This window comes from Leptodactylus fuscus, chromosome 5 (assembly GCF_031893055.1).
Source record: "Leptodactylus fuscus isolate aLepFus1 chromosome 5, aLepFus1.hap2, whole genome shotgun sequence".
Classification (NCBI taxonomy): domain Eukaryota; kingdom Metazoa; phylum Chordata; class Amphibia; order Anura; family Leptodactylidae; genus Leptodactylus; species Leptodactylus fuscus.
Genome location: NC_134269.1, coordinates 206,888,255 through 206,912,579, shown reverse-complemented (window position 1 = coordinate 206,912,579; position 24,325 = coordinate 206,888,255). Strand labels below are relative to the sequence as shown.

General features: G+C 41.1%; 1 protein-coding gene across 3 annotated transcripts in view; it reads right to left on the bottom strand.

Moving 5' to 3' along the window:
- NTF3 (neurotrophin 3) overlaps positions 1-23,917 on the bottom strand; it is a 42,206-nt gene extending 18,289 nt beyond the window's left edge. The window contains exon 1 of one of the 3 annotated variants that reach the window (XM_075275099.1): positions 23,027-23,917. Coding sequence is in view for 1 of the 3 variants with exons in the window: in XM_075275098.1 (XP_075131199.1) it covers positions 22,195-22,215 (21 nt within the window). In the remaining 2 variants the exon portion in view is untranslated. Of the gene's footprint in view, positions 1-22,194; positions 22,381-23,026 lie in introns of those variants that run through there. The other 2 variants (XM_075275100.1, XM_075275098.1) reach the window with 2 other exon arrangements.
- Between the last annotated feature and the right edge of the window lie 408 nt (positions 23,918-24,325).

Below are 24,325 nucleotides of genomic sequence, written 5' to 3'. Positions count from 1 at the left end.
ACTTAATTTTCTGACCCCATTGGCTTTCTGCCACCTCTGAACAGGCAAGCCTCGGACTTGAATCCATCAGGAAGTTTATTTTTTCCACGCCATGCTCCGATCTCTGCCTAATTTTGGGGTAGAATGTGTCGACAGGTTCTTAGATAACCCTTATGTTTTCAATGTGGAATATGAATATGCAAATAAGCTTCAAGATTGAAAACATAATTTGCTCTATCACCACCTTCTGGAAGGAAGCTCCCTACAGACCAATGCCTGATTTTCAAGAAACCTAGAGATATGGTCTGGGATTAAAGCCAAATCGGAATATCTTCTACAAAAGAAAGGGAAACTGAGAACATGGAATGATTCATTTCCTCTGTTATTGTGCTGCAGGGGAGCCTTATAAAGTTATAAAGCCTTAGGGCAACTCTTTAGGAAAGGGACCTATACAGTAGTCTCAAGCAAGTATGCCAATTAGGATTTTCCTTAAAACGATCTAGATTTTTACCCATTCTGCTTTTTTTTTTTTTTACTAAACAACCATGCTAATCTATAGAATGAGAGTACAGCATCGCTCCTCACATATAGTCTCATTTTTACGGTATATTGATGACGTTTTTTCTAGTCCACACAACATGTAATAATATATTCTACCCATCCACATTCCTAAAGAGAATACAACTTCAGAAATATTTTTTACCAAGCGTATTTTGCCATTATATATTATATATATTGTATTAGGCTACGTGCCAATACCTTTACGATATCAGTGCCGGGGTCTCTAAGGCCTATTTGCAGGTTTAATTCCAGAGATCATGGTAAACATGTGTTCTAATAAAAATTCACAAGTTAAACAACTTCCTGCCGTGGAGTAGTAAATGTAGATGCTTAACCACTTCATGACAAGGACCCGGACCAAATTTCACCAAATGCCGTACTCTAAAAGTCTCTAATAAAATCTTACTAAAAACTTTTTATATTATTATACATTATATATATATATATATATATGTATATATATATATATATATATATATATATATATATATATATATATATATATATATATGATCATATCATTGGATATGCATGTTAGGTATTGATATATTATGCTGTTCAGTGAGAATTCTTAGAAATTATTTAGATTTTTGGACATATCATACAATGAGAAAGCATAAAAATAATTGAAGAAATGTTGGTTTTTTTTACATGGTTGTTTATGGCACAATCCAATTTATGGTAGTTCATTTCACATATAAAGGATTTTCCTCACTATCTCTGACGTCTAACATTTGTATTTCCATTCAGTGGCTGAAAACTTAAACAGATCCTAAACTTCTCACATCTGGGACTTTTAGATCCAGTCTAGACATTCGTCTGACTGAGAGACTTGTGCTGTTGATATAAGGATCCCGAAAGCTCCTGTGCAGAACCAGCCCTGCAGATAGATAGGTTAGTGTCACCAGAACCAGCATATCACCCCGCCCTGCAGATAGATAGGTTACTGTCACCAGAACCAGCATATCACCCCAGCCTTGCAGATTGATAGGTTACTGTCACCAGAACCAGCTTATCACCCCAGCCCTGCAGATAGATAGGTTAGTGTCACCAGGACCAGCATATCACCCCAGCCCTGCAGATAGATAGGTTAGTGTCACCAGACCCAGCATATCACCCCAGCCCTGCAGATAGATAGGTTAGTGTCACCAGAACCAGCATATCACCCCAGCCTTGCAGATTGATAGGTTACTGTCACCAGAACCAGCATATCACCCCGGCCCTGCAGATAGATAGGTTAGTGTCACCAGAATCGGCATATCACCCCAGCCCCGCAGATAGATAGGTTAGTGTCACCAGAACCAGCATATCACCCCGCCCTGCAGATAGATAGGTTAGTGTCACCAGAACCAGCATATCACCCCAGCCCTGCAGATAGATAGGTTACTGTCACCAGAACCAGCATATCACCCCAGCCCTGCAGATAGATAGGTTAGTGTCAACAGAACCAGCCTATCACCCCAGCTCTGCAGATAGGTTACTAACACCAGAACCAGCATATCACCCCAGCCCTGCAGATAGATAGGTTAGTGTCATCAGAACCAGCAAATCTCCCCAGTCTTGCAGATAGATAGGTTACTGTCACCAGAACCAGCATATAACCCCAGCCCTGCAGATAGATAGGTTACTGTCACCAGAACCAGCATATAACCCCAGCCCTGCAGATAGATAGGTTACTGTCACCAGAACCAGCATATCATCCCAGCCCTGCAGATAGATAGGTTACTGTCACCAGATCCAGCATATCACCCCAGCCCTGCAGATAGATAGGTTAGTGTTACCAGACCCAGCATATCACCTCAGTCCTGCAGATAGGTAGGTTAGAGTCACCAGACCCCAGCATATCACCCCAGTCCTGCAGATAGATAGGTTAGTGTCACCAGATCCAGCATATCACCCCAGCCCTGCAGATAGATAGGTTAGTGTCACCAGAACCAGCATATCACCCCAGTCTTGCAGATAGATAGGTTAGTGTCAGCAGAACCAGCATATCACCCCAGCCCTGCAGATAGATAGGTTACTGTCACCAGAACCAGCATATCACCCCAGCCCTGCAGATAGATAGGTTAGTGTCACCAGACCCAGCATATCACCCCAGCCCTGCAGATAGATAGGTTAGTGTCACCAGAACCAGCATATCACCCCAGCCCTGCAGATAGATAGGTTAGTGTCACCAGTACCAGCATATCACCCCAGTCCTGCAGATAGATAGGTTAGTGTCACCAGAACCAGCATATCACCCCAGTCTTGCAGATAGATAGGTTAGTGTCAGCAGAACCAGCATATCACCCCAGCCCTGCAGATAGATAGGTTAGTGTCACCAGTACCAGCATATCACCCCAGTCCTGCAGATAGATAGGTTAGTGTCACCAGAACCAGCATATCACCCCAGTCTTGCAGATAGATAGGTTAGTGTCAGCAGAACCAGCATATCACCCCAGCCCTGCAGATAGATAGGTTAGTGTCACCAGAACCAGCATATCACCCCAGCCCTGCAGATAGATAAGTTACTGTCACCAGAACCAGCATATCACCCCAGCCCTGCAGATAGATAGGTTACTGTCACCAGAACCAGCATATCACCCCAGCCCTGCAGATAGATAGGTTACTGTCACCAGAACCAGCATATCACCCCAGCCCTGCAGATAGATAGGTTAGTGTCACCAGAACCAGCATATCACCCCAGTCCTGCAGATAGATAGGTTAGTGTCACCAGAACCAGCATATCACCCCAGTCTTGCAGATAGATAGGTTAGTGTCAGCAGAACCAGCATATCACCCCAGTCTTGCAGATAGATAGGTTAGTGTCAGCAAAACCTGTACATCAACCTAGCCCCACAAACAGGTTCCCAGATCTCAGCGGTGTTATTGAGGAGATGGAGAGAGTGCTGGACTTCATGAGGAGATCCAAAAGAGGTGAGGGAAGGTGAATATAAAAATGGATTTATTTTTTTTATCTTTTACACCTCCCCTGGGCCTCCACCTATTATATCGTGGGGCCTAAAGAGACCCCACAGTATAATCATTTCACTTTTGGTTCTATCCAACTTGTTCGACATGAAATAAATCAGGAACCAGAGTCCGAACTGAAACAAATCTTCGTCCATCTCTAGTTGTCAGCCATGAGACACTAGTTGTTGTAAGATAACCTGCATTTTGTACCCAGTGATCTCCCATAAACAGCATCAATATCACTACTAAGGATCTGGTTCCCACCGAGCACTGCGCCCTAAAAGAAAGATTGATAGGCTCCGTCGTGCGCAGATTTGCTGTCTGGATTTGCATAGATGACATTATATTTCTTTTTCCTCAACGCCACAACAATAAATTCTTCCTCTGTATTAACAGCAACATGAAATCCTATTGAACTCAAGGGGACGAAGAGTTCAGGCACTTTCTACTCTGGTTCGGGCGTGGGATACATGCGGACTTCTGCGTTAAAATATAGGCATGTGAGCTGTAAGAGCATAAAGTCAAAAACGTTCTCATCTATTGATAGCCGACGATGTTTCATCCCCCATATTTACCCTCCTGAGCGACTCAGTGTGGGCGGGGCTAAAATTTTGCTTTGATATCACATTCCTATAAAGCCTTGTGTTAGTAAATCCTTGCTCGCAGCTATCAGCCTACATTTTCTAGATGTTTTCTAGTGCGTGTACATTGTGTGCGTCACTATCAATAAAGCTTCACAATACTAATGGGTACGTGCAGGGATACCAGTCACAGGCCTGAATTAAAGCCTTGATTAGTTGCTATGGGCAAAAAGACCAAATTTTCTATTAGTATACCTGGCAACCCCACCGATCAGCCCCACACAGCACCTGTCAGCGCCCAACTACTCAGCAACCAATCAGAACGCAGGTTTGATTTTTAAATCTGCTGTGGAAGAATGAAAACTGTGCTCTGATTGGTTGCTGTGTGCAACAAGACCTGTTCGGCTTCAGGAATAGACCGAATGAGCAAATTCCACACTAGCCAGAGTCAGGTTTTTGCCTCAAAAAATGCTTCCCATTCATTTCAATGGGAGTCAGTAGCGACCTGACTTATCTTGAGGCGGAAAAAAAATTCAACGTGGTTTTTTAGGGTCCATTCACACGGAGTAATGTGGCACTGTTTATGGCTAGCAAGCGTAGAAAAAAAAAGCTAGCGGCACCCATTGAAATCAATGGGAGGCTTTTTTTTTTCGACACGGAGAATTCGGCGCCATAAACGGCGCCAAGTTACTCCATGTGAACGGACCCTTATGTGGTTTTGGATGCATTTTTTTTTACATGGTTTTTGCAAAAACCACAAAAAAAACACATCAGTTTTTTTAAAAGGAAGTTTCCTGGTTCATACGATAAGCTGGAGCAAAAAAAAAAACAAGGCAAAAACCGCTTACAAAAAATGTGATATAAAACGCATCATGTAAAAAAAAGCATTAAAAAAAGCCATATCCTAATTCCACAAAATCACGGCCGCAAAATAACGCGACGTATACGATCCAGGCTCCCATTGAATTCAATGGGAGCTTTTACGGCACTCAAAATCTCACACGCCGTATACATGCCAAGTCACGCGGCACGTTACTCTGTGTGAATGGACCCTAAAAGTCAGCTCCAAAAGTGTCTAAAAGTTTTGACAGTGAAAGAAGCGCCATTGAGCTAGCAAGTGAAAATTAACCTATGGTGTAAAGCTTGCCCTATGCAACCTACCTGTGGTGTAAAGCTAGCCTTATACAACCTACCTGTGGTGTAAAGCTAGCCCTATACAACCTACCTATGGTGTAAAGCTAGCCTTATACAACCTACCTATGGTGTAAAGCTAAACTTATGCAACCTACCTGAAGTTAGCCTTATACTATGTAGGGTGTGCAGATAGCCATATACCATGTATAGTGTGAAGCTAGCCATATACCATGTATAGTGTGAAGCTAGCCATATACTATGTATGGTGTGAAGCTAGCCTTATACTATGTATGGTGTGAAGCTAGCCTTATACTATGTATGGTGTGAAGCTAGCCTTATACTATGTATGGTGTGTAGATAGCCATATACTATGCATAGTGTGAAGCTAGCCTTATACTATGCATGGTGTGAAGATAGCCTTATACTATGTATGGTGTGAAGCTAACCATATACTATGTATGGTGTGAAGCTAGCCTCATAGTATGTATAGTGTGAAGTTAGCCTTATACTATGTATGGTGTGAAGCTAGCCATATACTATGTATGGTGTGAAGCTAGCCTTATACTATGTATGGTGTGAAGCTAGCCATATACTATGTATGGTGTGAAGCTAACCATATACTATGTATGGTGTGAAGCTAGCCTTATACTATGTATGGTGTGAAGTTAGCCTTATACTATGTATGGTGTGAACCTAGCCTTATACTATGTATGGTGTGAACCTAGCCTTATACTATGTATGGTGTGAACCTAGCCTTATACTATGTATGGTGTGCAGATAGCCATATACTATGTATGGTGTGAAGCTAGCCATATACTATGTATGGTGTGAAGCTAGCCATATACTATGTATGGTGTGAAGCTAGCCATATATTATGTATGTTGTGAAGATAGCCATATACTATGTATGGTGTGAAGCTAGCCATATACTATGTATGGTGTGAAGCTAGCCATATATTATGTATGTTGTGAAGATAGCCATATATTATGTATGTTGTGAAGATAGCCATATACTATGTATGGTGTGAAGCTAGCCATATATTATGTATGTTGTGAAGATAGCCATATATTATGTATGTTGTGAAGCTAGCCATATACTATGTATGGTGTGAAGCTAGCCATATATTATGTATGTTGTGAAGATAGCCTTATACTATGTATGGTGTGCAGATAGCCATATACTATGTATGGTGTGAAGCTAGCCATATACTATGTATGGTGTGAAGCTAGCCATATACTATGTATGGTGTGAAGCTAGCCATATATTATGTATGTTGTGAAGATAGCCATATACTATGTATGGTGTGAAGATAGCCTTATACTATGTATGGTGTGAAGATAGCCTTATACTATGTATGGTGTGAAGCTAGCCATATATTATGCATAGAGTGAAGCTAGCCATATTCTATGTATGGTGTGAAGCTAGCCTTATATAACCTAAAACCTGCACCTCCTACTAAAGCCATCCTGGAAAGTCACATTCCCTTAAACTTGCCAACGTTTCTATAAAAACAAGGACATTTATGGCCACATCAAATCAGATTGAATTGCATGGGAAATGATATTAGAAGCAGAGGCCGAGCTTTCCCACACACTCCTCACATCCATCACAAAGTCAACTTTTGATCATTTATTTTATCTTTCTACATCTGAATCTATTCCAGTAGTCGGGGGATGCCAAGCACATTGCAATGAGGTTTGGTGACACGGTCTGGGGACAGAGGGGCATCGTTCGGGCCACTGAGCAGAACATGAGATCACCTTCAACCCTCGAATTGACATTGTTATTAAACAGCCCTCGTCTCCTATCTCATGCGTCTACATCTAGACGTTGTTCACATTAAAAACTCTGAAAATGGATGTTTTGTGCGCACGAGTCCAGCAGTGAATGCTATTACCATTGTTGACATGCTGAACATAGTTGACCTTGTGAGTCAGGGACCGTGATCAGAGCGCTTTCTCATGGGAACCTGCACCAATGTCCTCTCCTAAATCATGATCCAGCTTGTCAACGCTACATAGAACAAATATGTGGCCAGCCCCTCCAGCCCTGCTGCGAAAGGAAAGCTATGTTATCAACAGAAAGCAATGGAGGACTGAGATGGTACTACGGGTAGGGGTCAAGTAAGGATGTACAGTATGTACAAGAACCACTACCCTATATACACATAGGGTTAGGAATACACATAAGACCTCATTGGTGAAAAAGTGAAATTTGCTCCTAGCACCACCTATTAGAAGGTAGCACCCTATAGAGTAATACCTGTCTGTCAACAAAACCTAAGGACATAATATGGGAATAATAACCATTAAAGTATGATTCCTCCAGACGGAAGAGGTTCCCATCTTTGAAAACCAGGTATTAATCTATAGGGAGCTACCTTGCAAAAGGTGGCGCTAGGTGCAAAATTCCTTTTTTTTACCAATGAGGTCTTATTTTTATACCTTACCTAGCATTCTTAGCAAGGTATTCATCTATGGGATCTCTGTCATTTGGTCCTAATGGAGCCTCTAAAGCAGGTGTGAATATAACCTATCTATCCAGCGTCCCCCGTAATCCAATAACCATCTTGAGATACACCATTAGGTTAGCTTGCGTGGCACGAGACCCTGATATGGTGACTCGTAACACATCTATCTATCTATCTATCTACAAGTATATAGCTATCTATTGATCTATCTATCTATCTATCTATCTATCTATCTATCTATTCATCCATCCATCCATCCATCCATCTCATATTAATCTATATTATCTATCTATCTATCTATCTATCTATCTATCTATCTATCTATCTATCTATCTATCCATCCATCCATTCGTACATGCATCTGTCTGGCTCATATCTATCTATCTATCTATCTATCTATCTATCTATCTATCTATCTATCTATCTATATATCTATTCATCCATGCATCCATCCATCTCATATTAATCTATATTATCTATCTATCTATCTATCTATCTATCTATCTATCTATCTATCTATCTATCTATCTATCTATCTATCCATCCATCCATCTATCCATCTCATATGAATCTATATTATCTATCTATCTATCTATCTATCTATCTATCTATCTATCTATCTATCTATCTATCTATCCATCCATCTATCCATCTCATATTAATCTATATTATCTATCTATCTATCTATCTATCTATCTATCTATCTATCTATCTATCTATCTATCTATCTATCTATCTATTTCCTCCCCACTCCAAAGACATCCTGATAGAGAATGTAGATTGTGAGCCCTATATGGGACAGAGACTGACAATATCTATAGAAGCGCGGTATAAGTTCTATACAAGTAGGAGAAATAAATAAGACATAACATGAATACATGAATGGCTACGGGGCATGGATACATCTCAGACACGACTCTGCAACGTTCTGCTCCGTTTTCTATTCAGTGCATGAAAATCAGGTTTATGAGCATGTAATGGAAGAGTCGAAGCCTGGCCGATACCAACAAGATTCACGAAAAATATCCCAATTGGATAGCAGGTGGTAATAATGGTAATAAAAGGTATAAGGGCCGGGTATTCCCATCATAGAATGTTCTGGTATTTTGTAGGGATGGGGGGGGGCTGATGTATAGATTGCAGGGGCCGCACCATCAGGACTGAATGAGAAGCTGTAACGGAGTCCCCGTCATTTTGAGGATTTTCTCTTGAACTAAATAATACTTTATACTGAAAATAAAAAAATGATCAAAAATTCTAATTCATAACTTCATCCTGTATTAGCTTAGATGATAGTTCAGCTAACAGCTGCACCCCCTGACTCCCCCCAAACATGTGCGACGGAGATATCAACACGGGATTAGGGGCCGCCAGACTTTTCTGGCCCCAGTCATATCCTAGGGGTCAAACTGACTGGTTAAAATCCAGCTTGCCCTGTCCGTCTTGGAAAAGAGACTGTTGAGCTGTGCCATAGACAACAGGAGAACATGTCAAGTCATGGGGTGGGGGGGTCACAGATTATGAGAATTGGGGTGTTTTGCATTCCTGTTTTGAATGGACCCTCTAGTGGGGCAAATTTCAATGGGATCTCCAGAAATAATCGAGTGCAGAGTTTTGGCTACCTTTGGTAGTCCCATTGAACTACATGCACGCTGTAAGATGGCGCCTCCACTGGTCATAAAGTTACCCCCTATGCTGTGGGTAGATTAACTTACTGTGACCAAACAACCCTATAAATCCCTTAAATCGATGACTTTATAGGATGGATCATCAACTGAAGATTTGTGGTGGTCCAATACCCAGGAATCCGGGATCATCTGTTTGGTGCTCCCTTCCTGTCCTCATCACAAAAAAGGGTCAAAGCAATGTCCAGAAGGTAACATGGCAGAATATTTGTGGGCTTGGCCTCACCCAAAAATTTGTTATACAGGCATGAGAACAGTCATTCTTCCTAACAGTGAATGAGAACAAATGTTGGCAAGTATGTCTATGGGGGGATGTGGGGGAGATTGGGAGAAAAAGTTGTAGGCCTAATCAGCTACCTAATGTGTACTGTATGGCCATTGGCCAGGCTAAGGTCTGAATGAGGTGGGGGCTCTGGGGGAGATGTCATATTACATGCTAACCGTCTAAATGAATTGTCGGCCATGTAACGTAAGTCATCTACTCGATGGTCAATGATTTACTTCATTTCCTGATAACACAGATTTTCCCAGCACAAGAATACAGTGTCTTTCTCAGATCATAGAAGAGGTTCCTTAAGGACAATTCTGCAGTCTAGCATCACTTAGAACTTGGGTTCTAAATTATACAGCCACAAGTTAGAGATCCTCGAGCTAGGGTCTTTGTGGTACCCCCATACCCTAAAACAGGGGTAGGGAACGTTCGGCTCTCCAGCTGTTGCAAAACTACAATTCCCAGCATGCATACTTGCTCTGCTGTTCTTGGAACTCCCATGGAAGTGAATGGAGCATGATGAGAGTTGTACCTACCATGGCCCTAAAAGGTACCATGCAGCATTGGGCAGTCTTGGGATTGAACCCAACCAGAAGATGTTATAATTGTCCTAAAAGTTGTTCTATCAGGTAATAAAGTCTTATGTAGGGCTGGTGCTGAAATGTAGAATGTAGGTCCTGGAACAAACAAGTCACAGTGTGTTTTGTCTACTCTGTGTTCGGCTTCATGAGTGATGAGAAGGTTTGGCCCAGATAGACATGGACCCTAGTAACTGTTCTGGTACCAGCTATGCTTTGTGACATCTCCACAATGGTTAAGAGGTGGCCAAATACAATAAACTTAGGTAGGCCAAAACTACAGATCAGTATGTGAGGGTAAAAAAGCAAAGTTGGACTGGCCCACCAGAGTATGAAAGTATCTTCTGGTGGCCAAGGTTCTAAAACTATAATGGACCAGCAGAAGACAACCAACTTTGAAGGGTACTATGGTCTAGTTCCTAGGCGTTGTTGGATGGTGGGTCCCAAGAATCATTTTATTTAGTGGGCCCAAGGAACCTCTAAGAAACGATTGGACCTATGAAATGACTTTGCTTGGTATTGAAGCTTAACCCCCTTCATTTGAATGGGACTCAACATGACCATATGACCAAAGGATGTAATGACATTAGCCTGAGAAGAGGAGGTGAAGCTCACCCAAGTGTCACAAACTCTTCAAACAGCTGACCACGTGTCACAACTGTAGGACTTTACCAATCTAATAGTGGTGGTCTAGCCTCAGGACATCAATATTATAGTCCTGGAAAACCCCTTGAAAAATAGCGGTGGTCTGAATGAATGTCAAGCCAACAGCTATTGAAAGTGTGTGGCCAGCTTTACACTTCATACGTTCCCTGCAAGTGGAGAATTGTAATAAGACCATAATTGGCACCAGATATGTTTTCCGATGTCGTAAGCTTCGGTAATTCAAGCCACCAAATTTGTGTTTATCAAGTTTCTCCACGAGAACAGGGTCAACCCTCATTTGCCCTAAAGTCAAAAGTGTTCCTTTCCCTCGTAAGAGTCATCTTTACTCGAGAGTAAACCAAATCCGATACATAAACCTCTCACAGGAGAAGGTTGCCAACTGTAAAATGTCATCACTTGTGCTCGCTATCTCATCTTCACCTAGTTAAAGGGTAGCCGCTACAAGACTCACTGATGTTTCCTAGCAGCTTTCCAAAGCCAAAAATATGATATTCCAAACAGGAAGGTAAGAAATTCAGATTCTGTCGTTTAACTAGCCAAGTCTTCCCGGCCAAGTACGGTTCGCGACTAAGAGCGTACCAAATAAGCAAGACAGTCAAAGATTAATAATACTGGGAGGGTTAAAAAAACTTTTTATCAGTACTTGGTTTTAGGTCCGTTCTTCTTCATATGGCAATAGGAAAGGAAATGGAAAATAATAAAAAATAGATAACCAGTAAAAATCCTCCACCAGAGGACATCCTTGTACCATGGTGGGCCAGTCTGACCCCACATCTCAGTGCTTGCCTACCCCAACTATTCCTTAAAATGAGTCCATTTCCTTATCAATACCATCACTGATCTAGTTCCCATAACATAGAAAGTCTTCTTTATGTATAAGATTTCTCGTTGAGTTTGCGTTACGTGTCTCTTCTTTGGGTCACACCTAGACCCATTTTACGTCAGTACAAGGCGGCTCCCGAAGGAAGCACCTCACATGAATAAGCTTTTAAGCTACGTAAATACTCAAAACCATGTTCCTAGATCGTAACATCTCAATGAATGAATGAACCCAAAAACAACAGCTGTCAATTGAGACCGTACATGCAGGGCAACCACCAAGATCATCGTCTAATGTTCATCTGTAGGCCATTTATCCTAAATAATATAGACTTTCACATCTAAGAAATCCATTGGGTGACTGTGAATACCATGGCATTTTGGATGTTGTAGGCCAAAAATAATAGTAGAGTTGGATGAACCACTTTAGCATGACCCGGGTTTGACCTGAATTCATCTCTTGGTGACATGTTGAGTACTGGGCCATCTCGGAGACCTGTAATTGGGCCACAGTGGTCACATGGGCAAGCCAAGAGTCATGATGTCATGATACTCAACACATCCATGGCCATATGTCGTCATTAAGAAGACCGTGAGAGAGCCCCGTGTGCCATGTGGAGGCTCAAAAGCGGAGACGCCAGAGTATAATAATTTCACTTTCGATTCTATCCAAACCTGTTCAACGGGAAACAATCAAACACAAAACAAAAGGAATCTTGAGAGGTTTGCCCATGTCTAAATGCTAGTAAGAAGACTTTCCAAAAGCCCTCCAGAAGTTAATGTAACACCAAAACTCTCCTGGTGGTTTCCTTGCAGTGAAGTCCAGATCCCTATAGAAGGGCTATATAGGGAAGATCATGGGACCAATTAGACAACATCCTTAGGATTGACCCTAAGACAAACCAGTTTGGTGACACAGTCTTGGTGTACAACCACCAAGGTCATTCATATTACCATATTCACGGATATTACAGTACTTAGTTCCTCTCAGTTGGACCTTCACGTCTTATGACCTTGGCTAGCACTACTACTACACTCATGTACTACTTGCATTTAGATACCTGCTGAGGTTGGATATTTCTCCATAGATCACTACAGGTAATCGAACAACCCTTGATTACAACCAAAGGGAACATCAAGCCTTAAGTTATGGGATTTATAGGACAGACTTGGAAGATATTCTAGATACTATATGTAAGAATAGATTCTCAAGATACTCAAGATTCTATGATTCTATTTCAGTAAATATTCCTAAAGATCTGAAATTAGACAAAAGGAAATCCTCTGAAGTCACAGTTACAACGTCATGGGTAATTCCTTGACTAAGCGGATTCTTTGGTTGCATTTGGGCAGACCTGTTACAGTTCTCTCCTTCTAAATCCTGCTTAAGAGACTTAAAGAGATGTAATTGTCCTCAGTCATGATATAACTGGAAGTCTCATACTTGTAGGTTTCTCCTATCATTTGCCCTCATTTGGGGGTTGTAGGCAAAGAATTACACCAGGCCAGGGCTAACCAATGGGTTTTTGACTGCGCAACATAAGATTGCAATGTCAAGTCGCAACTAATGAACTGATGAATATGGTCCCACTGCAATCCAACAGGGCTGGATTTCACACACTGACGTGCCATGGCCCATATTCATCATCATCATGATTGATAGATAGATAGATAGATAGATAGATAGATAGATAGATAGATAAGATAGAATAGAATAGAATAGAATAGAATAGAATAGAATAGAATAATATGAGATAGATAGATGGATGAAAGACAGATGATAGATAGATAGATAGATAGATAGATAGATAGATAGATAGATAGATAGATAGATAGATAGATAGATACGAGAGATAGATAGATAGATAGATAGATAGATAGATAGATAGATAGATACGAGATATAGATAGATATAGATAGATAGATAGATACGAGATATAGATATAGATAGATAGATAGATAGATAGGAGATAGATAGATAGATAGATAGATAGGCGATAGATAGATAGATAGATAGATAGATAGATAGATAGATAGATAGATAGATAGATAGAGATAAATAGATATTTCTTATCAAATATTCTAAAAGGACTCTTGACTAAACAATTTTTATCTTCCATATTGCCTCGAGCAGTGACCTCTGTACTACTAACAACTAGTGATAACTCGGTCCCTTCCATTCCGTTAGGCAATAATCCACTAATCCTCTCAGCTCAGATATGGGTCATTCTCATTACACAGACCGTCAATGACCATCCCTGACCATTAACTCCAATAAGATTACTACAGACATGTAAGTAAAGTAGTTGTTACACAGTAAAGTAGGGGTCACAGCACCGCGGCACCACCAGGAGCTTTCCTGCTCAGACAGGGATTGCGCGGGTCCTGCGACTCCAGTTCAAGCTAAGTCTTTCACTGTTGACTTTTGAGTTAAATAAGGTGGCCATCAGATAGCTGCAACAATCTGTACGGAGTTCAGAATGGAAGACCACCACCATCCTTGTATTCTTAAAGTAGATAAGTCACCCACAATCATGGGGCTTAATCCCTTCTGTTTATTGAGTCGAGCAAGTGTGTATATGGAGTAGTTGGGAACAACACCAACTGGATGAACATTTGGCCAATAACTTATCTTAATAGGGGTGTCCTGGAAATATTACAAAGTTGGGGGCAGCTGGGGTAGATGTAAATCAAAAAAGCAATACTCACTTATCCACAGTGCTCATTTTACAACCAAAGTCCACTTTCCCTCCGGTGTCCGCAATGGGCAGATCAGAGGTGGAGATGTTTACAAGACCACTGAGGCCAATCACTCACTAATCCCTTACTAGTGACCAAGGAGGTCAGTGCTTGGTGCTCCATTGTGCACCCCGATCCCTGTTCAAACTGGACCAGCATTGGCTGGACTGGAAGTGGAAGGACTCACAAGACTATTGAGGCCAATCACTCAAATACATCACCAATTTCTTACCATTGACCACTGAGACCATGACTGGTCATGTGGGCCTTCTACTTCTGATCTGGCTTAGAACTGAAGTAGACAGAAGGAGGACCAGTTGTTTTACGTCGATCCTTGCTACCCCTAAGGTTAGAATGTTTCCTGGAGACCCCCTATAAGTGTGTGGTCATCTTGAACGTGTCCTTCTTCAGTCACCCAGACCCCATTAAGCCCTTCTACACAATACTCTATATCTGTTATTATTAGACATATAATTGGCGACGTCTACAAGCATTACCTCACAATGGTTCTTTACAAAACACTGGAAGATATTTGCTTCTTCATGCCGTTCTAGGTCAGGTCATTGTCTTCCCAGTCTACTCCAGTCTCTTTCTATAACGTACAACGTTAGAGAAGGTTGGATGGAGCAGATCGGAGAGGGCTGGTAAGGGGTTACCGCAGACAAACAAACACTTGAGGTTTACGGTTGGATTTCGCTGTGGTTGATTTCAATTGTACTCAAGTGAATTGTGAATTGTAAACTATAATGAAGAGTTGTCTAAACTTTTCGAGCTTGACTTAAACATGCAAGAAAAGGTTTTTATGCGTTCCCTAGACTACAATGGTATAACATTTCAAAAGGAAGGATGTCAGCTGCATTCAGTCAGAAAAATGATGGGTGGTATCTGTCTGATGGGGCATGGAAGACTACCTAGACTTGTCCCAGCTGGACAACCACTTTTTGTATTCATGTGGACCCAGAGATCGAGTGATCATGGAGAATCTGACTTTTGAAAGCCCCCTGTGATCAGCTAGGCCATGTGTGTATGGGGCAGGATGAGGTATGTAGGAATCCAAGAGGTCCATCCTTACCTCCCCCGACATCTACTGTTGTGGCAAAGTTGGATATACCCATACACATGAGATGGTTAAAGGTTCCTTCAAAACTTCCTGAAAATCTGAATATTTACACCAATTCTCACTTGTCATAGGGTACGAAAGACCAAGACATGGGGGTCTCCATACTTCACTAGTTAGGAAAAGAAACTTAGATGAGATGTCCAATGTGAGGACCATGCCAAGCAATAGCCTATATAGGACCTTCCTGTAACCCCACATATCATGGCTGAGTGTAGTAGGTTTTCTGGGAGTTACATATTGATGACTTATCCTTAGACTAGGCTATCAATATCCGATTAGTGGATGTCCAATACTTGGGACCCCAACAAATCAGCTGCTCAAAGAGTGTGAAGGCCACTTCCACTTGACAGGCCTATGACGTTATTTTCATTGGTCCAGTGAATGGGGTTCAACTGAAATACCACGCACAACCACTACACAATGTAATACCACGCACAACCACTACACAATGTAATACCACGCACAACCACTACACAATGTAATACCACGCACAACCACTACACAATGTAATACCACGCACAACCACTACACAATGTAATACCACGCACAACCACTACACAATGTAATACCACGCACAACCACTACACAATGTAATACCATGCACAACCACTACACAATGTAATACCAGCACAACCACTACACAAAGTAATACCACGCACAACCACTACACAATATAATACCACGCACAACCCCTACACAATGTAATACCACGCACAACCACTACACAATATAATACCACACACAACCACTACACAATGTAATACCATGTACAACCACTACACAATGTAATACCACGCACAACCACTACACAATGTAATACCACGCACAACCACTACACAATATAATACCACGCACAACCACTACACAATGTAATACCACGCACAACCACTACACAATATAATACCACACACAACCACTACACAATGTAATACCACGCACAACCACTACACAATGTAATACCACGCACAACCACTACACAATATAATACCACACACAACCACTACACAATGTAATACCATGTACAACCACTACACAATGTAATACCACGCACAACCACTACACAATGTAATACCACGCACAACCACTACACAATATAATACCACGCACAACCACTACACAATGTAATACCACGCACAACCACTACACAATATAATACCACACACAACCACTACACAATGTAATACCACGCACAACCACTACACAATGTAATACCACACACAACCACTACACAATGTAATACCACGCACAACCACTACACAATGTAATACCACGCACAACCACTACACAATGTAATACCACGCACAACCACTACACAATGTAATACCACACACAACCACTACACAATGTAATACCACGCACAACCACTACACAATGTAATACCACGCACAACCACTACACAATATAATACCACGCACAACCACTACACAATGTAATACCACGCACAACCACTACACAATGTAATACCACCCACAACCACTACACACTGTAATACCACGCACAACCACTACACAATGTAATACCACGCATAACCACTACACAATGTACACACTGTTATTGGCTTTTAGTGAAGAGGCAGTAGACTTCCACCGATCTCCTATTGGATGGGTCACCCACATTTGGCTCCTGGAAAATCCATTTAAATGCACCAAGTCCTCCACAGATATCCCACAGATCACAGTCAACATATTGAGTACATGGACTGATTTATGACATACTAAGAATGTAAAGCACCATGGAATTAATGGTGCTATATAAATAAATAATAGTAACATATATCGATGCTCACATGTATGTACACAGACCAGATACATAGATACATGCCTACACATACACACTACATGTAATGATGCAAGTACTTGTATGCTTACCATAAGCCATACCATTATCCGCTGACCATATACATGGATGCCAGTGATATAAATTGATACATAAATACATGCTCATAAGAAGAGGTAAAGCTTAAAGGTAACAGGGCCCCCACTTACCATGTGCTGTCTATCATCCCGGTGCTAGACATGGGTGAACCTTCTAATGCTATAGACAGGACTTTGGGCCCCCCTGAGGCTCCCGGGCCCAGTAGTGACTGCTACCTCTGCACTATATAGCTACTCCCCTGCATTAGGCACGTATATACTGTATAGTTGGAGGCACCATCCAACGATTGCCACACAAAACATACCCAAATGTACCACAACTGGTGGTGGGCCATGGGCGAGGTGATGGACCATACTAAGAAGAGGGAGTGATCTGTTGGGCTGTACCATTTACCCTATCATTAAAGTGGGCCTGTATTGTACTCCACGTCTTCACTGTTACCACTCCCTAAAGCAAAAACTTAATGATGAAGACAAACACTATGACTAAGTGGGAAGGATATCAAAAAGACAATGGTGTAAAAGTGGCTATTGTAAACTGAAGGGTATATGGCGGAACAAGTACAATTACTATAGTAACAAGTCATCGTCCTCAACACAACAAGTGCCGTCAGCTTCTTACATAGGTAACCTCCACTCAGGCCCGGTCCTGAGAAGTGCACTTAATATGTCAGCCGTGGGTACAGCCGAAGAACAAGCTTCTTTCTTTTGGATCCGCTCCAAATTTTTACAACATAAATGCAGGCATAGTTTTACTTCCATCCCTTCTAGGCATTGATTTGTAGACAATGGAGTCTTAAATACATTTAGGTTCATTCGCATTCCTAAGTGCACATCTGTTAATTTGGCTTTGGATGTCTTAAATTTAACCCCCGATTGTAACCTGAAACCCTGTACATGGGCCAGTCTATGGTCACAAGTAACAAAATTCTGTACCGGATTGGATAGGATTAGAAAAACATGGCGGCTTCCTTCCGGAGACAGCGCCACACCTGTCCAGGGGTTGTGTCGAGTATTGAAGTGGCTGCAATACCGTACAGAGCCTGTGAACAGGTGTGGCGCTGTTTTCAGAAGAAAATAACCATTTTTTTTTTCAATTTTGGAAATCCCTATAAGGATCATGTAGTGTCACGTAGAAGTCATGTCCAAAAGTGCTCAAAACATTCAAAGCCATCCATAAACGTCTTCAAGGTTTCATAAATACATGTCTAGATATAGAATTAATACATCTCTATAATCTTAAAGGGAACTGTTTACTTGAAAACCAATCTAAAGGGTCAACTGAAGAGGTGGGGATCCAACGTCCTGGAACCCTGCCACAGGCCATGTGATGTCACGTTCATTGGCCACACAGCCTGATCGCAAGCTCGGACCCTTTCAAGTGAATAGGCTGAACTGTGATACCAAGCACAGCCACTATACAAAAGCACAGCACTGTCATTGGTAAGTAGCACTCACCGGAACCCTACAGCTGTTTCAAACTGCTGATCAGCTGGGGGCTCAGGTGACAGTCTTTAATGGATGACCTATACGTCGTCAATTATTTAGCCTGGGAAACCCCTTTAAAGCAACTATTTCTCATTCTCCTCTTCATTTTGTCGTAAATTGGCCACCAGTTTCCCAAATAGTACACGCAACAGATCACCAATAAGATCTATAGGATATATAAGATCAACCCATACATAAGTAATAGAGGCTAAGGGCAAGCGATTGACCCCAAAGTCATCTAAAAATGGTGGTTGTCTTCTACTTCATATTACAGCTCAATATTGAGTCATAGACTCTAGTTGGATCTTGTGGCACTCTATCGGGCAACTTAGTAATACCCAACACAACCCAACTCTTCTAAAGACGTCCCACCAATCTGTAAACACCATCGATAGCAATAACCATCTATATTTCATGTAAACACGCATTGCCACTTGGAAATAAAGTATCTCTATCTGCCTATCTTTTCATATATCCAAATACACCACAAACTAGACATGTCTACATGGCCCAGATCTAGTGGAGGAAAGTCTTAGTAAGGGGGGAGGTTTCCATTTGTTTGCACTGGAAACTTGGCAGTGAGTTACTGCAGGCAAAAACAATTGGTTGCAAAACTCATTCAATATCTTAAAGATCTACAACATCTAGACCTTGGTGGGAATTTTACAAACTGGAATGATTCCATGAGAATTTCATTTGGGTGAACTCCAGTTTACGAATCCCGTCGACCCTAAGAATTCCCTTGCTCATGTTGACCACCTAGATGCTCCAAGGTTACCTTTCTTTAGGAGGACCTCTTCAACAAAAGTCCTACAAGCCACCCCTTAATATTAAGATTAGCTTTTCACCAAAAGAATATCCCAGCCAAGCCTCATCTTACTGGGGTTGTCGTTGAATGTGGCCTACTCTATATCTAACCAAATCCCATATAACAAAATACAAGTCTAGATATGTGTCTAGATGTGTATCCCTCAGTCATTGACCCACATCTCATAGAGGTTCTAAAGAACATCATCTTTTAGAGGTTCTAAAGAACATGACCCACTGTGGAGGACCCAACCTAGCTGTACACGACACTTGCAGCCTATTGATTTCACTGAGAAATGTGTAATGCTTCTTTTCTCCTGCGGTGGTGCTGTAGAGAAACTGACCACCTTCTGTAAGGTTGACTCAGCTGATCACTGAGGATCTCAGTAGTAGGATAACATCTTCTCGACTATGACAATATTTAGTATTATTCCCTTTTGAAAGACCCTTACCTACAGTCACATTATATTAGCCAACAACATGTTCTCAAGTGTTCTTCTGAACTGGAAGATCTAAATGACTCCTGGTATAGGCACTCAAGACACAAGATGAAGGGACATATTCACAAGAAGAAATACAATAGAATGTTAAGGATCTTTTTCCATTGTCCAGTTGAACAGTCCATAGAGTTGTACCATCTGACATAAAACAACAAGATCAAAAAGACTGACTTTGTGAACCATCTTCAAGACATCAGGACCATCAACACTGCCAACACTTTCCTCCATACCTGTAGGTTACCAACCCAAATCCCAAAAATTAACATTTTATCAAATGTTCTGACTACATACCACCTCATTCCTCAACTACTTACCTGCTTCCCTGTATATGGTGGACTCTATAGTGATTTCTGGCCTAAAGGACCTTCTTAATGTCTGGGCCTACACATTACTCCTAGAAGCAAGCCCTCAACTTGTTGTGAGGGCAACAGGTGCCAAAAATGGTGAAGATCTAAGAGTGGAGTAAACAATCCATTACAGGTCTACCAATTTCTCCAACTCATGCCATTTCCACTATTACGAGATTCAGTAGAACTTCGTGGCCCAAGTCTACCTGCTCGAGAAAAAAATCCATAAGCATCTTGAAGAACACAATTCCCCCAAAAAATTGAAACCAAGTCTGAGAGGATTCAAAAAGTTGCATTCCGGTTTCACTTGTCCATAAATAAATCAACACGTGACAAAGATTTGCTCACAGCAAACTGGCAACGGCTATTTAGAAATATCCGGTCCAATCCTATTAGTCGAGAATTACCAAATGAGATTCCAATACCGCGCTAACTCATTGCCTTAAAGTAATTACTGATAGGGTGGGGGGAGAAAAAAAAGCGAAGGATTCCAAGAGAATGTGAACTTGTGACTTAAGGATTTCAAAAACACACATAAATGCTTCACGTTAATGGTTTTTTCGAGCGAGCAAAGTAATTAGCTGAGATCATTCATCGCTTTAACACCCGGAGCTTCCCTTTAGCGTTTAGTCATAACCATCTATTATGCCCATGCATGTCGCGATGACTCCTTTACCATCCGTCAAGTTTATCGTCGTCCATGCCAAACATTTTCGCACTTTCAATTTTTTTTCTCTGTAAACCTACCTACGTCTAAACACAGATGACACTCCTAACCCAACCACTCCATCGTCAACTGATTCCCACCACGAGAACCCAGAAGACCGACTCTCAAGCAACACAAAAACAACACTCGACCCGGTGAGGTCGCAACTCTATAAATCACCACCTAAAGTGACGTTTTTCGAATTTTAACCTCCTAAAGGCACCTGAACACATAGAGAAATTTTTTTTGCCTAATATATTATTTCAAGATTTATTTTTCTACACTTAACTAAAATAAATACGGCCATAAAACAGCTTGACGTGTCCTAAGGAACGGGACGTTATTTTTGGATACCGCACTCTATTAAGTAACTTTTTAAGCATGTGGAAATGGTATGTTCAGAATTAGTATACCCGAGAGATGGCTGGAATAGTAAATAACCCTATCACCACGCTCTACGAGAACACTTACAGTATCCAGCACATGTGGGTGGAAGACTGTAATATAAAAAAAAAAACAACACAAACAATGGTGGCGAATGTTTAACTAAGCTGGCAGCTTAAGTGCATTACCTGAGCAGGAAAGCAGTAAGAGCAGAGAGATTTTTGACTACTTTTTGCAAGGGCTAAAATTTGCCTCTGGGGTAAATGAGGTCTGTTACAGCTAGTTCTACATTCCTTTTGCGAACAAAGATTTTTTTTTTTTTCTTCTCTATGTATTATTTTTTTTAACTAAAATCTAAACCTATAACTTTTCCAAATGCTACATAAAAAACACCTGCAAAATAGGCTGAATATTTTTGAAACTCAATTTTTTTTTTTCAAAAATTTTTGATTAAATTTCTAAATTTACCCCTCCACCCCCTTTTTCCCAGTCTCAGCTGCCTACCTTAATAGGTAATTTTTTTTTCTCCTTACCGTGGTGGTTGGATTGACCATGGCATCCGTGTTAATCTATTAAGAAACATCGACATGAAGCTGTAGTTTGCTGGAAGTGTATTCATTCAGAGTCACCAAAAAAAAAAAAAAAAGTTGCTTTTTTTTTTGCGAGCCTTGTACAAAAGATTTTTCTGAGTTGCTCTATGGGTGAGGAGCCTTAAACTCTGAGTCTTGTGAACATAATCTGCTCGATTATACCAAACCAGCCCAGCCAGATGGCTCGGTGCTCTGAAGAGTAACCCTTTCCCTGCCAAGTGTCTAAGCAACGCTGTGCAGGATCTCGGGAGCTGCTACTTCATTTTAATTTCTTAGCTTTCTCATTTTTTTATTCTTTTTTTTTTTTTAATATATACTAGAACTAACATTTTTGCATTATTTATATATTTTTTTAACTTATTTCCTTTTTGAAAAAAAAAAAAATTTCAAAATTTTTTTTTATCACCCCAATTTTTTTCTTCTTTTTTTATAAAATTATTTTACGACATGGTAACATGGATAAAATTTAATTAAAGAAAAATAAAAAATTACTTAGCTCTTTCTCGTTAAACACCACCAGTCACGGCGTCAAAAAGTTAACAATATTATCTAAACAAAAACATACCTCCATTAGTCTAGCGAATGTGAAATCACGTATCATGGTCAATTTTTTGGACATTTTTACCCATAAAGATCTATGTTCAGCCCATATTCGCAACGCACATCTCGAAATCTTATCTTATTTAGCAAAAACAACCATGGGTACGTGTCAAGGTATCGGTTAGACTATCGGTGGAACAGTTAAGATGCGATTGTTAAGTGGACCTTCAAATACCTTTTAGAGACTGAAAGCATTGGGTTACATTGAAATTAGGTGTAGTTGCTTCTATTCCACTTTCCCAAAACTCCTTTTGTTCCTGAGTATATCCATCTCCAGTTTCCCCTTTTGCATCTTCAAATATCTTTTGGCATTTTGACCCTACCTGTGCCCTCTTTTCAGGAAATCCTACACCCTCTTCTGGGTCTAGGATTCTCAGTAGGGTAAATTTCACTTGGAATCCGAAGAGTTTTTCCAATCAGATGAAATAGACAAAACAGCTTGAAAAAAATCTGCTCTATACAAATTGCCCTGGTCTGAACATCCCCGGCTGTTGTAATGGTCACAGTTGGAAGCTCACGATCGGACACGAAAGAGGTATCAGCCACGCGCTCCTGGGCGGAAAATTGTTTCGAAAACTGCTTCTCGGTAGCTGGTAGCAATGTCAATGGTCTGAGCATTTTTCTGAGTCCGCAAAAGTTGAAAGAAAAAATTGCAAAGTGTGCAAAGGTTTCCCAGCACTCTTAGATCGACTCTCCAACATGAGTCCCAACAAACCGATCAGGGAGTTTCGAACAAGCCAAGTCAAACGAAGTGCAGTGAAAGAGTTGGCTGGCAAATCTCGGAATATGTTTTCCCATAGGGATACACCACCCCCCCTGGATAGTTGAGTGACAGATTAAGCCATCCAATGCAGATTTTAGAGAGGGAGAGAAGGCTTCAGAGTCGAACAAAGAGTCAACCAGTCTTGGTGGCCACCACAAGGGTTAACACTCGAAGGCAGATAAGGTAGATCTAGGAGGTTCTTTCATCCCCACCAAGCCTCGTGAAAATCTGACTACGATAAGCACCGCACAAGGCTCGCTGTTATTACTGAGCTCCCGAGAGACAGGCAGAGACGTGGACCAAGGCTGACTTTTCTATTGCATAAGGATTGTTAAGGGTGGTGGGAGGGTGGGGTGGGGGGGTCATAAGCCTAAATGTGTTCGTGAGTGTGTGTGCGAGAGGGGATAACGTATGTGTGTGTACTGTACACATTTGCATGCAAACAACACGCCTTGTAATACGATATCTGACAGCTAAAACTTGCCAAAAATGTGTACACAGAAGAAAAGTCTCCAAAAAAAAAAAAGTTAAAAAACATTGCGGAGAAGGGATGAAATATGAAACATCTCAGCACCAAACATGTTCTCGGTTCTTCAAACATCACTTATCTTTGATCACGGTGGAAGTCTATTTAATCTTCATCATACCGACCCTTTGAAACCGATTCTGGATTTTATTATATCCCATGAATTTTTTGTACATTTTTTTTTT